At 34.6% G+C, this 18,090-nt stretch overlaps 2 protein-coding genes across 9 annotated transcripts in view; both read left to right on the forward strand.

Annotated features, from left to right (window-relative positions):
• Positions 1-18,090, forward strand: part of MRP (Multidrug-Resistance like Protein 1) — a 93,066-nt gene that overhangs the window by 74,105 nt on the left and 871 nt on the right. For 7 of the 8 annotated variants that reach the window (XM_074180362.1, XM_074180363.1, XM_074180361.1 and 4 more), the window contains exons 13-15: positions 11,895-12,308; positions 12,434-12,741; positions 16,012-16,226. In XM_074180362.1, coding sequence (XP_074036463.1) covers positions 11,895-12,308; positions 12,434-12,741; positions 16,012-16,226 — 937 coding nt within the window. Of the gene's footprint in view, positions 1-5,003; positions 5,225-11,894; positions 12,309-12,433; positions 12,742-16,011; positions 16,227-18,090 lie in introns of all 8 variants that reach the window. The other variant, XM_074180365.1, reaches the window with a different exon arrangement.
• Positions 1-18,090, forward strand: part of LOC111516459 (multidrug resistance-associated protein 1-like) — a 179,667-nt gene that overhangs the window by 47,296 nt on the left and 114,281 nt on the right. The window lies entirely within an intron of this gene.

Genomic DNA, 18,090 nt, shown 5'->3' on the forward strand with positions numbered 1-18,090 from the left:
TTGTTACCCAACGTTTTGTGTTATTACCATTGTTTCTTATATGTACATGTTTACTTGGACATGATATATCATAATACCATAGTAATGTCTGAATGAAATATTGGAAAGCTTCATTAAGAACTAGATGATATACAGGCAACCAGTCTTCAAAAGTCAGTCTTGTTCTTAGTTATTGAAACAATATGGAAGTTTTAAATAAAATTCTCATGAAATCATACCACCCAGTAGTGGCATTATATAGGGTCTTTCATTAAACGCTTCCTATCGTTAAAATTAAATAAAATAGAGTGTGTTGAGAGATATTGAACTTTTTGAAAGACCGAAAGATGGCATGAATTATGTTGGCATTGAGGACCGCTGTGGTTAATGGTTTAGTCGCATACACCTACGACTGGAGAAAACCCAACAAGAAAAATTCTAACGAGGTCAGATCGCACGTAGCACCGTCCTGTTGAAACTACGTGTAGTTAGTGTCCACATCATCCAATAGGCCTGTTCATAAAAAAAAAAATGTGCGCATGCGTCAGTATCAGCCATCTTTTTCGTACTGTTTTTTGTAAACAGTCATGTTAAAAAGCCCGCAACTCATGTTTTAAAAATTCAAATATGAATTGAAGTTTATTGATTTAAAACAAAAGTGAAAAAAAGTAGTAAGTCAAAATAATCAGAACAAATTTTTTATACTCCATTATAATTATGTTATCTGTACGAAAAGGAACAACAAAATGGTGTTGTTATGGAGTATGTCAAAGTGATACACGATACAAATCATTCAAAACCAACGCATACTATTTTATAAATTTTCCATAGCCTTGTCTTGAATATCGCAAAAAAAAATCAAATCATCAAGCAAATTACATATTGAAGCATGTGCAAAATGTGCGAAATGTGAATTATGGGTGGAAAAATGTGGCAGGAGTGACCGAGGCTTTAAATCTAGTGATGATGTTACCAAGGATACTTATATTTGCTCACCACATTTCATTGGAGAAAGTGGTCCAACTGAACAAAACCCTGATCCTTTAAGCTATCAGGAATTTCAACATACGTACATTATTCCTTACATTATTCAAATTCGTTTCTGTACATGGGGATCTCGTAAACGATAAGAGATAGAGTGTCGGTTAAATTATGGCAAAGTTGCGCATTTCAAAGACCTATTCAATGATGTAAAGAAATCGAATGTAGCTCTTTTGGTTCTGGAGATATACAGGAAAAACCAAAACATCCCAAATTATTTTTTTGCCTATATCTTCTTTACTCGCAGACATATTGAAAATCTGTCCACATTTTGCTATTGTCCATTGATGTGGGCTCTCAGAATATATCCATGGATCTATTATACAGGGTGTCATCTGACTTGGGCCACCCCCATTACACTTTCGTCTTCAGTTGTCCACACAGAAAGAAGTCCCATCAGTGTGAGATAAGGTGATCTAGCTGGCCACTCCACTGAACCCCTTCTACTGATCCAACTCATTGGAAAACGTTCGTTAAAAACTGTCTCACCCGAACATCCAAATGTGGGGGTGCTCCATCCTTCTGGAATGTTATTTCATTTTCTACTAAATTGTCATCATTTTCTAAAATTTGTGTAATCATAGGATCTACACAGTCTGATTACTAAGATGGCCGGCCTAGACATTCAATTTTTGTGGAGTTTGTGAATGTGTTTCCATCACCAATTGAGGATTCACATCGCTCCAGTAACGGCAATTATGTCTATTCATTTCACCATTCAACATGAAAGAACTTTCGTCTGACAAACATGTATTGTATAATAGGCTTGGGTTATTGGTCAATTTCTCACTGAACACCTCACAAAACTGAAGTCGACGATCAGGATCATCTTCGTTTAATTCCTGAAATAGCCTTATTTCGAAAGGATGGAATTTGTAGGCTCTATACGCTCTAACTATAGTGAAACCAATAATGATTGAGAGTAAAGCGCGTTGTCATATCTAAATTTTACGTTACCAGTTTATAGCAGAATCAAAATATAGTAAGCAGTAGAGTTGTAGGTTGTGGCAAATTATAGATAATACACAATACTAGTACGATTAAAAGGTATTATTTATGACAAAAATCAGTAATGAGCTTGTAATGAGTAATACTTATACATTTCCTGATTACTGATCAGTTAAAATTCATTATTTTCTGTATAGTGTTAGATATTTATTACAACTAGTGGCAACGCTGTACGCAACGATATTTCTGTCTTTGTCACTTTACCGTAACTTCCATCTTATCGTTGCAGTCCTCACTAATGTACTTGCAGCCATGAGCGTATCATTGGTTTGTGAATTATACAGCGTGAATTGTACGTTTTACAGTTAAGTTAGTCAACAATCGACGTGTTGTGATAACAATTGGTGAAAATAATAGTGCTAATAAGTGTTTAAGCGTTACATAATTATATTTCTACACCGTTCTCAAACTACTCAAAAACTGGGAGACATGGTCGGGCCTTCCACGTCGAAAAAGGTAAAACGGTCGGAGTCTCGGTCAGTAAGAGAAAAACAAATTGTACTGCGAGTATTTCACTGTCTTGAAAGAGATCATCAGCCACCAAAAGATGACTTTGTGCATATGTGCTGTAATTCTACGTGTGCTGTAATTCTACGAATAACCAACCGGGCATTTCTACATCATTAAGTTCCACAATTACAAAAGATAAATTAGTTGATATGTGCTCTGATTATACCGGTGTACCAAAATCACCGATTTACAAAATACTAAGAGAAGCAGAAATTCATGGGGACGTACAAACGCCAAAAACTAGTAGCGGACGAAAAAAAACACAGTTGATGAAGAAGCCAAAACCAGTATACGCAGAACTATTCACAGTTTCTTTTTCAGAAATGAGCTGCCCACACTACAAACAGTTCTGGAGGCACTTAGCGATCATGAATTGGTCCCAAAAATGGGTAAAGAAACTTTTAGGAAACTTGTACACGAAATGACATTTACGTACGGAAAAGTTGACAGGAAAAGCATTCTCATTGAACGTCAAGAAATAATAGCATGGAGAAGAAACTATCTAAGAAAAATTGAAGAATTTCGGAAGCTCAAAAAAAATTGTACTTCATGGACGAGACATGGGTTAACCAAGGACATACGGTCAAAAAAGTATGGCAGGATGGTAATATAACAAGTGCACGACAAGCCTTTATTGAAGGATTGTCAGTTGGGTTAAAACAGCCATCTGAAATAGGTAGTCGTCTGATAGTTACGCATATAGGAAGCGACAGTGTATATATATATATATATATATATATATATATAATAGTGTTTTTTATTAATATTGTTAATTTATTTGGTACCTACTATAATTACCACGATTATTACTCCGTTTTCATAAGGCCCACCTAATGACTACAACTATTAGGTAAATTATGATATTGCAAAGTTTCAATGAAATAAATAAAAAATGTGTATGAATATTTTAACTAATTGTACTAAGAATTTTTCTTTCATTCTTAACCCTCTCAAAAATTAATAAGCACGCCCCCGATTTGCTGTCAACTGGGCTTACTTCTACTCTCAATCATTATTGGTTTTAGTATACTTGTCTGATAGATTGTCGATTATCCATTTGTACATGTCCTAAAACTGCAACTTCAACTTCAACTCCGTCATTTCTGACAGGACGGGATACTACATGTTTTCTGAAGTTGGAAACTTATCCATTAACTGTTTAACATATTGATGGCTCACGTTGTGGTCTGGATGATTCGTGTTATTAATTCTTGCAGCAGCTTTAGCACATTCATTATTTCTATAATAGATTTCAACAATTTCAATTCTTTCTGTAGTAGAATAAACCATATTGGAACACAAGGAACAACGATTACTGAATAATAATTCGTGAAGAAGTGACATTGGCCAACTATCTACTCTTTGTTCTGCGACAAATAGATTCAACAAAAACTACCAGTGCGGAAAAACTAACAGTGTCATCCATTTCAAAACGTTTACTACTAATTTAATAAATTCTAGAAATATAGAAGACCTGCGATAGTGAATTTCTCAGGAATGCCGATTTCTGACTCTGGACGTCTTCAATAATGTAAGGAATGCTTTCGAAAGTAGACTGTATTTATTTCATGGAACTAGATGGTCATTTTGAACACTTTATCTGTTGATTGGGTTGCCATTGATATTACTTTTGTTGATTTCTCCAATAAAATTTTCTGTTTTTTCTCAAATAAAACGTTCAACATTTAATTTCTCAATAACGAATGAACCAATTTAGAAAAAAATTACAGAAGTAGAGGGACAAAAAGCCTTTCATGCATTGAAACAATAAGGGGGGTAGTGGCTGACCGCAGGGGGGTTGAGTTTCGGGTATGATTTCCATATTGACGTGTCCTTTGAAATTTTCGATTACTCGTCCGTTTCTAACTTACAGGGTGGGTCAAGTTTTCGTTAGTACGCCCTATGTGTGGGGTAGTACTATTCATATTTCTGCTATATATAAAGTGAAATTCATCAAAACATAATGAAACTTTTTTTTCTTTTTCTCAATAGCAGAGAAACACATTATATCCAATTCAAAACAAGTTTTTGACTAAATGAGTTAGATATTGTTTTTTATTTTGTGTGAATTTCATTGAATTTACGCAAAAACCTTTCTACACCAGTAAAAAGTTCATCATCTGTAAAAAGTTCATCATCTGTAAAAAGTTCCCCATCACAAATTTAATTATTTTCAGATTGTGTAAGGTGAAAATTTCCAGAAAGTTTAATAAAACACCCGGATTTCCTCCACAAAAATGAGTTTTGTTCAATTGTTGACATAAAATTGAATGAATATTCAATAAAGTTTTGTAGTAGTTCTATCATATCATCCAATAATCTCTCATCTTCATCTTTTTCATATATAAAACTTGCTTATAGGATTCGGAGCACATTAAACACAGAGCACTTAACAGCTTCATCTAACAAAATGTCAACTATACATCAGTTTGTCGTAACTTACAAACAACATTTGAATATTTCAGCGTTGCCTGCTGCGTTTGGAGATTTGTTAACACAGTTGGGTTGTCTGGCTGCCAGTGTGACTTTGCATAAGAATTTGCTCAAAGGTATCTTACGATGCCCCATGTCATTTTTCGATACAAATCCTCTTGGGCGTATATTGTCGCGTTTTTCTAAAGATGTGGAAACTGCCGATGATGACTTGCCTTGGTTTGTTACTGATGGAACATACTGTTTTTTTGAGGTATATGCAAAAAAGAGTCACGACCATTCTTGAATAGTCAATTAAGGGGTTTCTTCTTCATCAATTTGCTACGTGTCGGAGCATAGTCTTCTACTAATTTATCGAAATTAACTAGTCATGAATAAGGAACCCAATCTTAAATTTAAAAAAAGTTATGTTTTTGTTTGAAATGAGAAAAAATCGCTGATATTTTTTCAATTATGGAAAATTGTCACTGTCTAATATAAATTTCGACGTTTGTTTGAAGGTGATTGACAATGTTTCATGATGAATTTCACTAGTTCGGACTTCCATTGTCTACTATATAAAATTATTTGAAATCCCTGAAACAACTAAAAAAAGAAGAATTAAAAATGAATAGCTGAAAATAACAATTATATTAAGCAAAAATAAACCTGAAATGAAATAATAGTGAAATAAAATACAAGTAAAATAGAGCAATTGAACAAAAATAAATAAAAATAAAGAAATGAAAAAAGAAAATAAAAATGAAAAGTTGAGAGATTCCAAGTCACGTTAGTTCATGACGTTTCGTTTGTTAGTATCTACAATCGTCTTCGGGTGATGACTGGACTGATTCCTCCGAGAGATGACTATTTATAGGTCGTTCGAGTACTTTCACTTATCCCCGCTTTCCATTTTCCGCTTCACTGGTTCCGTGGGAGATGACCGTTTGGCGGGAGTTGGCCATTTTTCGCTTGATGATGGGTTTCCATATGTTGCGTATTTCTACGCTGGCTTGGCTGAATACGTTGTTGGACAACATGTAAGCGGCTTCCTTGAATTTTCTCCTAAACCAATGCTCCTCTCTGTGCAAGATCTCAGCTTGGGACCACTCGATGTTGTGTTGATGAGTCCAAACATGGTCTGCTATTCCTGATTTGCTGGTTTCCCCTCGCTGTGTGTGTTTCTTGTGTTCGGCAATGCGAACATTCAGTGGCCTCTTAGTTTCACCAATATAGGATTTTCCGCACTCACAGGGTATCCGGTAAATGCAATTCTTGGAATCGCAGTCCGCGTTTGGTGGCCTTGTTTTCGTGAGGCTGCTACAGATAGTGTTGCCGGATATGAAACAGGTTCTGATGTTGTACTTGGAACCAATTCTTCTTATCCTCTCCGATAATCCTCTGATGTAGGGAAGTGCAAGCACTGGTTGTGACGGCTTCTCTTCCTTGCGAGGCTCCTGCTGTCTTTTAGCCAAGGTCTTGTCTACCATCGCTTTGGAGTAGCCATTCCGTTGAAAATCATTTTTGATGATGTCTAGTTCCTTCTCGAGACCTTCCTTCGTGTTACAGAGCCCTAAAGCACGGTCTAATAAAGTCTTGATGATTCCTCTTTTAGTTGATTGATGGTGGTTGGATTCGTGGTTCAGATACTGTCCCGTATGAGTGGGTTTTCGGTATACAGATGTTTCCCACTCAGTGTCGGTCCTCTTCACCAAAACGTCTGAGAATGGCAATTCGTTGTGGATTTCCTTCTCCATTGTAAAAGTGATGGAAGGTCTCACGCTGTTGATGTGTTTCAGGAAGGCGTCTACTTCAGTGTTCCCATGGTTCCATATTAACACTGAACTAGACGCCTTCCTGAAACACATCAACAGCGTGAGACCTTCCATCACGTATTTTACAGTTCTTCATTGGTTTATTGGCTATAATTTCCCTCGTTTGACTTGTCAGCACTTTACGATTTAGGTTTGATTTAGACTCCATCCTGGTTGAGTTACAATACTCAAATTGTACCCTTTATGCTTCATTTCTGCTCGGACTGTACACTCGGTTAACCCGCGATGTTCACTTCACAACAGACAAATTCGACTGACTGGGCTGTGGGCGTTTCCATTCCTGTCTTCTGCGCACAGCTAAGGCGGTCTCAAATTAAGATTTTGAAACTTTTTCCTATTCTTGACAAACTGTAAAATTCTGTAATTGCCATGAATGTTTTCAATTCAGAAATTTCCAGATGATTCCATGTTGCATACTAATTCTTAGGACGTGACAATAACAACAATGGAATCTAGGTAACATGCTAGATAAAGTGAAACTTGAAGTATGCTTCAACTTTTCTAGGTGAAGGATGAGAGGGATACGAGGTCTGTTCAAAAAATAAAGTAAATTTTTATTTTTCTCAAAAAAAAATTTAGTTCATTCATCAATTTCCATTTTGTCCCATTCAAAGTGGTACCCATCAGATATAATACACTTATGCAAGGGTTTTTTCCGATCTTCAAAACAGTTCTAAAATGCAATTTTGGGTATGTCCTTGAGCTCTCATAGCGATTCGGTTTTTATCTCCTTAATCGTCTCGAAACGCTTCCCTTTCATGGATCTTTTCAATCTTGGGAACAGGAAAAAGTCGCATGGGACTAAATCTGGTGAATACGGTGGCTGAAGCATGATCACAGTGATTTTTTTTTGACCAAAAATTACGAACAAGCAGTGACGAATTAAGAAGTGCATTATCTTTGATGCATAAGCCATGAATTATTTTTTCACAATACCTGACGTTTTCTTCGTATCGCTTCTCGCAAGCTGCGCATAACTACGGTCTCATTGACCGTACGATCATGTAGCAAGAACTCCTGATGCACTACGCCTCGGTAATCTAAGAAAACCGTGAGTAAAACGTTGACATTTGATTGAACTTGACGTGCGTTTTTTGGTCTTAGCTCTCCTGGGATCTTCCATTGGGACGATTGGACTATCGTTTCGGTTTTATAACTATATACTCATGATTCGTCACCAGTTTTGATACTTTCAAGCAAATCTGGGTCGCCGTTGATGTCATTCAATAATTACTGAGCGATGCTCATGCAACTGTTTTTTTTTGTCAAAATTCAGCAATTTCAAAACGAACTTTGCTGCCATACTCTGCATGTCCAAAATTTCAGAAAAAATTACATGGCATGAGCCAACTGATATGCTGACATTCTCAGCAACTTTTCTAATAGTGTTTCGACGATTTTCCATAACAATTTCCTTCACTCGTCCAGGGCGAGCGTCGTCATTCACATCTTCTTAACCACTTATTAACATTTTTCTGACTCGGAGTACAATCACCTTATGCCACTGTCAACATTTCAAGTGTTTTTCAGCACTCAATTCCATTTTTCTAACTTTCATTGCCTCTCGCCAGCAAACTAAACTAGTCCGCGAAATTTGAACCTTCACCTTATTTTTTGAACAGAATTCGTTTTTAGGTTGTGAGATTTACAAGTTTGTTTTGGAAAATATTTAATCTCAATTTCATTTTTATATTCAGCTGCATCCCGAGGTATTTTTTTGACAACTTGCCTTCTGAATGTCGGATATTTGTGGAGTTATATAGAACATCCCTGGGTTGGTGTTCCATGCATGATTGTTAATGGTCACTAGATACCATTCATGTAAATTATATTGGATAAATAATGCTATATTCTGAAATATCAACAAGGAAGGGTTGTGTATTTGTGATTTCTAACACTTTTTTGTTCTCATATAACACGCATCATTCATTTCTTATGTCTCTATCAAAACGGTCAAAAGAATTCATAATTCTGGATACATTTGAAATGTATATGACCTTAATGTTTAACGTTCTATAAAATCAGTAGTGAGTGATTATAAAACTTTGGCGATAAACTCAAAGCATGTGATTTTGAATTCTTTCAAAATTTATTTTCATGCAAAAGATTTGGAAAGAGAATAGTTTGAAGCCCGGGTTGAACCACGTATGGTGTTTTTAGTAGTTTGGTTTCGGCTTTGACGCCATTTTCAAGAAGCTATCACTACACTGGGGTCTCATTCTGCAGTACTCCTTAGGTAGTGACATGCTGAAAGGATTTTGTGACTTGACGTCGGGATATCAAGCTTCGACTATTGGTCCACCGGTTCTGGTCTGGTATTTATCTTCCTGGACGAATGAAATGGCAACCGGTAGTGGACTTGGCAGTGGGAACAAGATTGTGACTTGCAATTCTGTGACGTTGTGTATTCATTGTGAATCATGTGATTGTTGAGGCAGTATGGAAAGAAGGATGAGGCTAAAATTGATTTACGGACAGCAAGCTCATGTTCATAGGCTCTTTTGGTCTTGCCAATGTAAATCTAGAGCAGGTAGAACATGGTATTTCGTATTTGCCCTGTGTCTCATTGGGTATTGTGTCCTTCGGTGTTCATAGTAAGGTCGAAATTTGATTTTTGGCTGTGAATATTGTTCCTGTATCGAATTGCCACCGAAAAAACTCTCCAGGCCAGTATAAACCGCGAAGCTGATGAAATTGAAGAACTTTCCCACTGCCTCAAAAAACATGTGTCACAAATATTACCTCATTTATGGGAATCATTACTGTCGCACCGTACATCTCACAACATTGCACATCTCGCTTCTGCATGTCACAACCTCATTCCCACTACCGCCCCCCCCCACTTGTCCAGGGTCATGAATACCAGAACCGGTGGACCGGTAGTCGACGCTTCTGAGGAGGCAGAATAATACCCCAGTGTAGTGATATTCAGACGGTTCACACCTTTCTGAAGAAACTATGCCCGGTACTGATGATGGGGCAAGTACCCAGAAACCGGTCTATCGGTTGGTCGTAGCGACCAAACGAAAATAATTTCTGCTTTTCATAGTGGGAAATAAATAGCGACGAATCTTACAAATCGAAGACGTTGCGCAGGTGCTTGAGGGTTTTACTTCAACTCTCTGCGCGGCATTAGCTGGGTTAGTTGTTGTTTTTCCGTTGGGTATCTGCCACACGTACCTACAAAGTCGTAGGTCTACATGAGAGGCATATATTTCATAGTAATTTCGTAAACTTGAAAATCATTCTATTTGTAAACTTTTCTACTTGCTTTGGTTTCATTTTCTCGATGTTTTATTTCATATTGTTTTACTTTTCATCATCTCATTGCAGTCTAACCTCATTACACTGAAAATTGGATTATTCTTATGTAAAAATAATGAAGTAATTAATCTATTTTTACAGCTCTAACATTACCATTGTTTACAAATGTTTTGCATCTATTTTTGTTCTTCACTTCTTTCATCCATCCACTACTTCATCTTTTAAGAACCTTTACAATCCTGTTCAGAAAATTAATTCGTTGCTCTTGACAACGGTACTTGGAATTTTTGGGGATTCCACTCGAATTCTTTTCTTTGAAAGGTTTTAAAAGTAAAAGGTTCTTCGTACTTGACCTTTCTCACTGGTTAACTTTATCTTTAACCCTTTTTATGATTTTTTTTCATTGTAAATCTTTCCAGAGATTTGATAGAACTGGACGATACTTAAAGAACACTCATATTAATATTAACTGTTACAATTTACTGGATTCCAAAATTCTAAAAAGTACATTTATGTATATCGTTGAAGTTCACCTTCTCAAGTTGAACATATCGGTCAGTATATTTATGTTTCATAAAAATTAAATACTTATTTTGGCTACCCGAGGTTTCGTGAATCCGAATTAATTATTGAGTATAAAATGAGTTTGAATACAATCTCTAAGGTAAACTTGAAGTCTAGGTTTCCTTCAATACTTTATGCTTTAAAGTACAATTCGTGTTCCAGGAATTTTGTTGTACTTGTGGATTGTCAAGTCTTCTAATTTTACAACTTTTCGAGTCTTATGTGGGAAAATTTCACTTTCTACTATCCTGTAAAGAATTGGAAACCTCCGGAAAGAGGAAAAATATCAATACAGTTTTTTGGAAGTGTGTAGATCGTGTTTATTTCAGATACAAATCAAAAAAGGACTACAACTTGATTTTGTGTCTCATTAATGAATTGATTTCATTTTCCATTACAAATGCTCAATAATTGAAAAATAAAAACGATATTCATGTAATGATTTTTGTAAAGAGAAATAGTTGGGCTTTTTCTCTTGATTTGTTCCTATATGAAAAAAAATCCAAAGCGTTTATAGTAATTTATTTATTTTTCCTTGCCTTCTTCCCCAAAAGTAATTAACAATTAAAACAATTTTTAATAGATAAGTATTACTTTAACTTAATCTGTATCATATCCAGTTACAATGAAAGAAGAGATGATTTCCATTTTTCAAAAAAAAGAGGATAGATCCAGTAATAAGACTGCTCCCATACGCCAGAACTGCAACACTTTTCTTGAGCGCATTCAACTAACCAAGTTGGTATCATTAGGTTGCATTTCTGATGAATAAGAGCCTTGGTTGGTGGGATTTATTCAGTCTTCCATGAAATCTTCATTCTATGTATTGAACACAATAAGTACAATCGCAATATATGTTGATATAAAAAGAGTATTTCTACAGTTTTGTGTAAAGAGTGGATGTTCTAAATTTCTGGGCCAGTTTTTGAACATTTTGACTTTATGAAGTTTTCAATTTAGTTTTGAGACGATTGGAACACATTTGGTTTCAGAAACGTCAATAGTTTTTTGTTGGCAATTTAGAATATGCACTGGAATATGTTTTAATCCTTTATTTAACTGTTTTTATTATTATTCAGCACGAAGTAATGTGCATACAACATTTTGGGGTTATAGAGAAAATAGATTGAGAATTATTGCTTTTGTATTGTTTTTATTGTTTTATCTTTTCAGTTTTCTATAGTAATTGGGAACAGAAACTTAAATATAACTGCTTTGCTTATTATTGTGTTATTGCTGAAGAATCAACAAACATAATAATATTTATATACCATGTTTTAGGTCATAGGAACATTATTTGTGATAAGTTGTACAACACCACTCTTCATAGCAGTTATTATTCCAATTGCTATTCTCTACTATTTCATACAGCGGTTTTATGTTGCTACCTCAAGACAGTTGAAGCGTTTAGAGTCTGTCTCTAGATCACCAATCTATTCACATTTTGGGGAAACGGTCTCGGGAACACATGCCATCAGAGCTTACAATCAACAGGAAAGATTCATTTTAGAATCAGAACGAAAAGTGGATCTCAACCAAATATGTTATTATCCTGGAATAATTTCAAATCGATGGCTAGCTGTTAGACTGGAAATGATGGGAAATTTGATTATACTTTTTGCAGCACTTTTTGCTGTTATTGCTAATAATCAGGCCCCCGGATTAGTAGGATTGTCAGTGACTTATGCATTGCAGGTAACATCTTTTTTTTACAAGTTTTATAGATTTACAATTACTGTTTTATGAATAGTAATTTAAATTACTCAGACATATTTTACACTCCATTGGTGTTTTTTTAACGAATTTCTCTCTTGATTTAGATCACGCAAACCCTCAATTGGCTTGTTAGAATGACATCTGACGTAGAAACAAATATTGTAGCTGTGGAACGTATCAAAGAATATGCTGAAGCAAAACAAGAAGCTGCATGGGAAATCACAAATAAAAATCCACCAAATTCCTGGCCAGAAATTGGTTCTGTTGAATTCAGAGATTATTCTGTGAGATATAGACCTGGTCTTGATCTAGTTTTGACTGGTGTCAATTTCCACATCAGAGGTGGTGAAAAAGTTGGCATAGTTGGAAGAACTGGTGCAGGGAAATCAAGTTTGACTCTTTCCCTTTTCAGGTAACTTTCTGGTAGTCTTGTTTGGTACCTAATTTCTATAAAAATTGAATTGAAATCTGAGAAAAATGATAACGTATAGAGTTTGAGTGGAAAAATGAAACTGTCTGCAGATGACACTTTATTCTGAAAAAACTAATCAGAAAAACATTCAGAGCATTGATAAAGATTTGAAAATTGTATTATTGTTGAATGGTTACAAATTAACATAGTAAAATCCTCATTTATGTTTTTAACGAACAGAATGTCAAAATTAATAAGGTGTATATTCAAGTTCAACTACAAGGAGCCTAGAGTCAACTTGTGTAAACCAAAAAACTATTAGATTTGTCATCGTTACATTAATTCAAATTATGCACTCTCGTTCATTTGGTCAAAAAAAAGCTGAAACATTCAAATCTGACTTTCAAAATCAATGGTGACTAACACAACCATTCGACAAAATATTCAGGCAATCTAAAATTCATGAAAATTGAAATAAAATTCGGCAAAATTCGATTTATTATAAAGGTATCAAGTTTTACAATGAGCTACCAAATGCTTTAAAATAGTTAATAAATAAAAATTCCGAATTAATTCGAAAATATTTATTGCTTTAGAATGTATACATATGTATGTATATGTATATATTATACAGTGTGACCCATTTTTAATGGAAACACCCCCCTAAAATTTGAAGTTGTAAATCGATTTTAATAATTTTTTTTTTAATGTCAAGTACTAAAAGGTCTACCTTGGGACAAAATTTGAAAAGTTCATTAAAGTTTCAGGGCATACTACGATATTTTTACTTAGTCGAAAATCGGGATTTTTTATCAGCGATGTTTTTATTGAAAAAATCACTACGCCACTGGATTCAGAGTGCCTCTAAATAGGTGTGACCAAAATTTCATGAAAAAATATTCATTATTAACAAAGTTATGACAACTAAAAAATTGGAAAACTCACACAGCTAACAGTCACAATATATAATTTTTCTTATGATTTCAACAATAAAGTGCCGCCAGATGAAAAAAAAACAAATAGCGCAAATATTTTTAATGAAAATAACGGAATTACATTTACACAATTCAACTAACAATAAAGCAAAAAATTTTAATAAACGTAACTAATAACTAATTATTGAAATGTTTCGATTCAGTGCAACAATTAATTCTAACTCATATTCTAGTAGCTTCTACTAATCCACCACGTGTCGTAGCGCTTACAAATGTTTCTGATTACGTTTCTTAGTTCTTGAGGGCTTATATCTGCACATACCTGTCGAATTCTTGCACAAACTTCATTTCTATCTCTTGAGCGGTTTTTGAAAACCTTTTGTGTGAGAAGTTCCCAGAGAAAAAGTCCAAAACTGTGAGGTCTGGAGATCTAGGTGGCAACTCTATAAACGGACTACCACGGCCTATCCATCGGTTTGGAAAATGTTCGATAAGCCATTGCCTCACAGCTTTGGCATAATGAACTGAACACCCATCTAACTGGACAATTAAATTTTATCGTTCATTGATTGGCAGCTCAAAAATAGCATCCCAAAACTCTGTGCTTAAAAATTCTAGAAACCTCTGCGCATTAATGTTTTCCTCAAAAAAGAAAGGACCAATAATTCGTTCGTTCAATATCCCACACCAGACGTTGATTTTTTTGGTAATACTGGCTTTTACAGTTTATTACCCAGTTAGGATTATCCGCTGCCCAATAGCGACAATTCTTTAGGATATTTTTTAGGAAATTTCTATTGTTTAAATATTCCTCTTGGGCCCATAAACAATATTCCAGGCGTCTTGCTTCCTCGCCTTCTTGGAGTGTGTGTAAACATTTTGGCTTGAAAGGTTTAATATTCTTCGCGTTGAGACATCTCTGAATAGTTTCTCATGGATTATTCAAATCTAAAGTGGCATTCCTTATACTGACATTAGGATTATTTCCGAAATAATCTAAAATGATTTGATCATTCCTGTTTCGTCTTTGTACAGGATTACTTTTTAACATCATTTTTGATACTGCACCAGTTTCATTGAATATTTTATTTATTTTATTTACCGTACCGCAGCTAATACGAGGACGATCTGGATGTCTCTCATTAAATACTCTACAAACCTCTCTAGCACTTCTAACGTCATCTCCCGAAAGGCGTACAATTTCAATTTTCTCTCTTACGCTCAATCTTGCAGCCATGACACAAAATAATTCGAAGAACTGTAAGGTGAATATTGTTGACAATAGTACACTTGAATCTTTCACAAGTGTCAAACTGTAATATCATTTCCATGGCAACTAAGATTCAAAATGAAATATTAGGTCTTAGTTTTAGTTAATTTGCGTGAAAACTTGAATGTAATTCCGTTATATTCATCATCAATTATATATGAAATTGATCAATTTTTCGAAGTTATTCAAGAAGAAAGAGACACTTTTGTGGTCACCTCCCGGACTTTTATTCAACTTTGAATATATAGAATACGTTAGCTATGTGATTTAAAATTTGTTAAAGCTCATGGCTTTACATTTTAGTCAAGTCTTTAAGATTGGAATTTTATCTTGTTAACTTGTATTTTTTTTGTAAATCTAATTTATATACAAGCATTTTCTTAAAACTATATTGACAAATCTTACCCTCTCAAACTTATTTTAGAAATTGTATTGACATGTCTAAAAACTGTGTGTTTCTTGAGACTAATACAAATTATCATTATATTATTATTGCTTTAGAATGTATACATATGCATGTATATGTATATATTATATTATGTATGCATTTATGTGTATGTTGATAATCATCTTCAATCATCAATTTTTTTTCTAGTTTCAGTTCTGATTTATATTTTTTCTGTGCTCTGTTCGTACTTAGTTATGTTATAGTTTTGAATTATGGTTTTTTCCTACTATAAGCATGTATGTTTCTTGGGATAATAAATTATTAGTATTATTATTGCCATTGAAAAAAAATAAAAAAATCTTCATTAGAAGATGTTTTCCAACTGGATAGTATAATAATGAATCTGATCAACAACTTCATTCTCGAGGAATAAACGCATCCCATAAATGTTCACATTGAACAAAACACTTTTCCAGACTCATTTAAACTTTCTCGGATATCTCCAATATATAAAAAAGGGGATTGTGGATGACACAAATTATAGCAATAAATAAATGAATAAATCGATCCATCTGTATCTAGCTGTAAAATTCTTTTCGATATGATATTTCACATTTGCATTAATTTGCATAATGAAACCCGATTTAGAGATGTGAAATGGAGAATTCTTGTTTCAGAATTGTTGAAGCTGCTGCAGGTAGCATTTTTATAGATGGTGTCAAGATATCAGAACTGGGATTGCACACCTTGAGATCACGATTAACAATCATTCCCCAAGATGCCGTTTTGTTCTCAGGAACCTTACGTATGAATCTGGATCCCTTTGATCAATATAATGATGATGCAGTTTGGAGGTCCTTGGAGCACGCGCATCTTAAAGATTTTGTGAAAGGTATGAATTTAGAAAATAACTTTCGTTTCATTTCTTCAATATTTTTTAATGTGAAAATTGTTCGGGACCTGTGAATCTCGACTTTATTTTACAATAATAATAGATTGTTTTCCAAGTATCACCCAGTATGTGACCGACTGATAATATTTTTAGGAAATGTCACAGGGATTGAACATGATAAATTATTAGTACAAAAATACAGAGTGTAACTGAATAAGTGTAAAACATTTAAGGATTCCTCATCGAAAAAAAAGATAGGATCTTTCATATCAAGAAACTTCATTGAAGCATCTCTTGTTAAGATACAGCCCCTTGAAGGGGGTACATAAAATTTGTATTATAACAATTTTTTTCGCAAGAACCGAAAAAGTTACAATATTGAAATTAACCTGACGTTTTGTACTACCAAAAAAACAGTTAGCCAGTAATTTATTTGCTTTACCCCAAAGTTTTAAGGGGTGGAAAACGCAACCCCTAAAATTTATTTCCAGTAGCCTGTTTCATTCTAAACTAAAAATGTCTCTTGGGTTTTTTGCCCAAAATAAACCAGTTCGCATCAAAAAAATTATTTTACAAACAACTCTTGTATACCATTGATAAATAACAAAATATTTCGCTTATTATTTTATTTTTTTTGTGTTAGGAAATTTTTGGCGTCCATATAGATATGTACAACGCTGTCTGTTCAAAAAATTAAGTGAAATTTCATTTTTCTCAAAAAATATTTATCTGTTCATCGATTTTTATTTTGTCCCGTTCAAAATAATCCCACTTGTGCCAGCGTTTTCTCCAATCCGCGAAACAGTTCACTTTTAGGTATGTCATTGATCTCTGTCAATGATTCAGTTTTTATCTTCTCAACCGTAACGCTGTCCTTTCATCTTGGCAACAGAAAATAATCGCAGCGATCCAATTCTGGTGAATACGGTGGCTGAGAGCAGGTGCATTATCGTGATGCAAAAACTTTTAATTGTTTTTCAACAATACCGGTCATTTTCTTTGTATTGCTTCTACCAAGTGGTGCATAACTTCAACATACGACCATACGACCATGTGGCAAGAATTCCTGACGCACTACGCTGCGGTAATTGAAGAAAACAGCAAAACCTTGACATTCGATCGAACTTGGCGTGCTTTTTTTTGCCTTGCTCTCCCAATGGGATGATTAGACTTTTGTTTCGATGTCATTAGTATATAACTACGATGAGTCACCAGTTATGACCCTCTTAAGCAAATCTGGATCGCCGTTGACGTCATTCAACAATTTCTGAGCGATGCCCGTCCAAAATTTCCGAAAAAATTACATTGCATGAGCCAACCGATATGCCGAAATCCTCAGCAATATTTCTAATAGTGATTCGATGTTTTTCCATAACAATTTTCCTCATTTTCTCAACATTTTCACCGGTTGTTGATGTGCTGAAGCGCCCAAAAGAGCGTGTCTTTCACATCGTCTCGACCTTCTGTAAAAAGCTTGTATCACTTATAGACATTTTTCTGAACCCGAGTATAATCACCGTAAGCCACTATCAATATTCCAAGTGTTTTTGAGGACTTGATTCAATGTTTACACAAAATTTTATGTAATGTCTTTGATCCGTTTTTTTAGATTGCACAAAATCGGCTATAATGCCAACACATTTAACTTTCATGCCCTCTCACCAACAAACTATACATGCTAAACAGCTGAAACTATAAACATATGTTCAAAATGATTGTACCAACATAAAAAAATTAAAAATCCGCTAATCGAATGTATGTAGCCCGCGAAATTTGAACATTCACCTTATTTTTCCAACAGCCCATGTATACCTAAAACCTAAATCAATTACGTTTATAATTTGGTGAAATTTACTAGTTAACA

Source organism: Leptinotarsa decemlineata, unplaced genomic scaffold, assembly GCF_025532065.1.
Source record: "Leptinotarsa decemlineata unplaced genomic scaffold, Ldec_3_MD MMD2_tig00026294_RagTag_RagTag, whole genome shotgun sequence".
Lineage (NCBI taxonomy): Eukaryota > Metazoa > Arthropoda > Insecta > Coleoptera > Chrysomelidae > Leptinotarsa > Leptinotarsa decemlineata.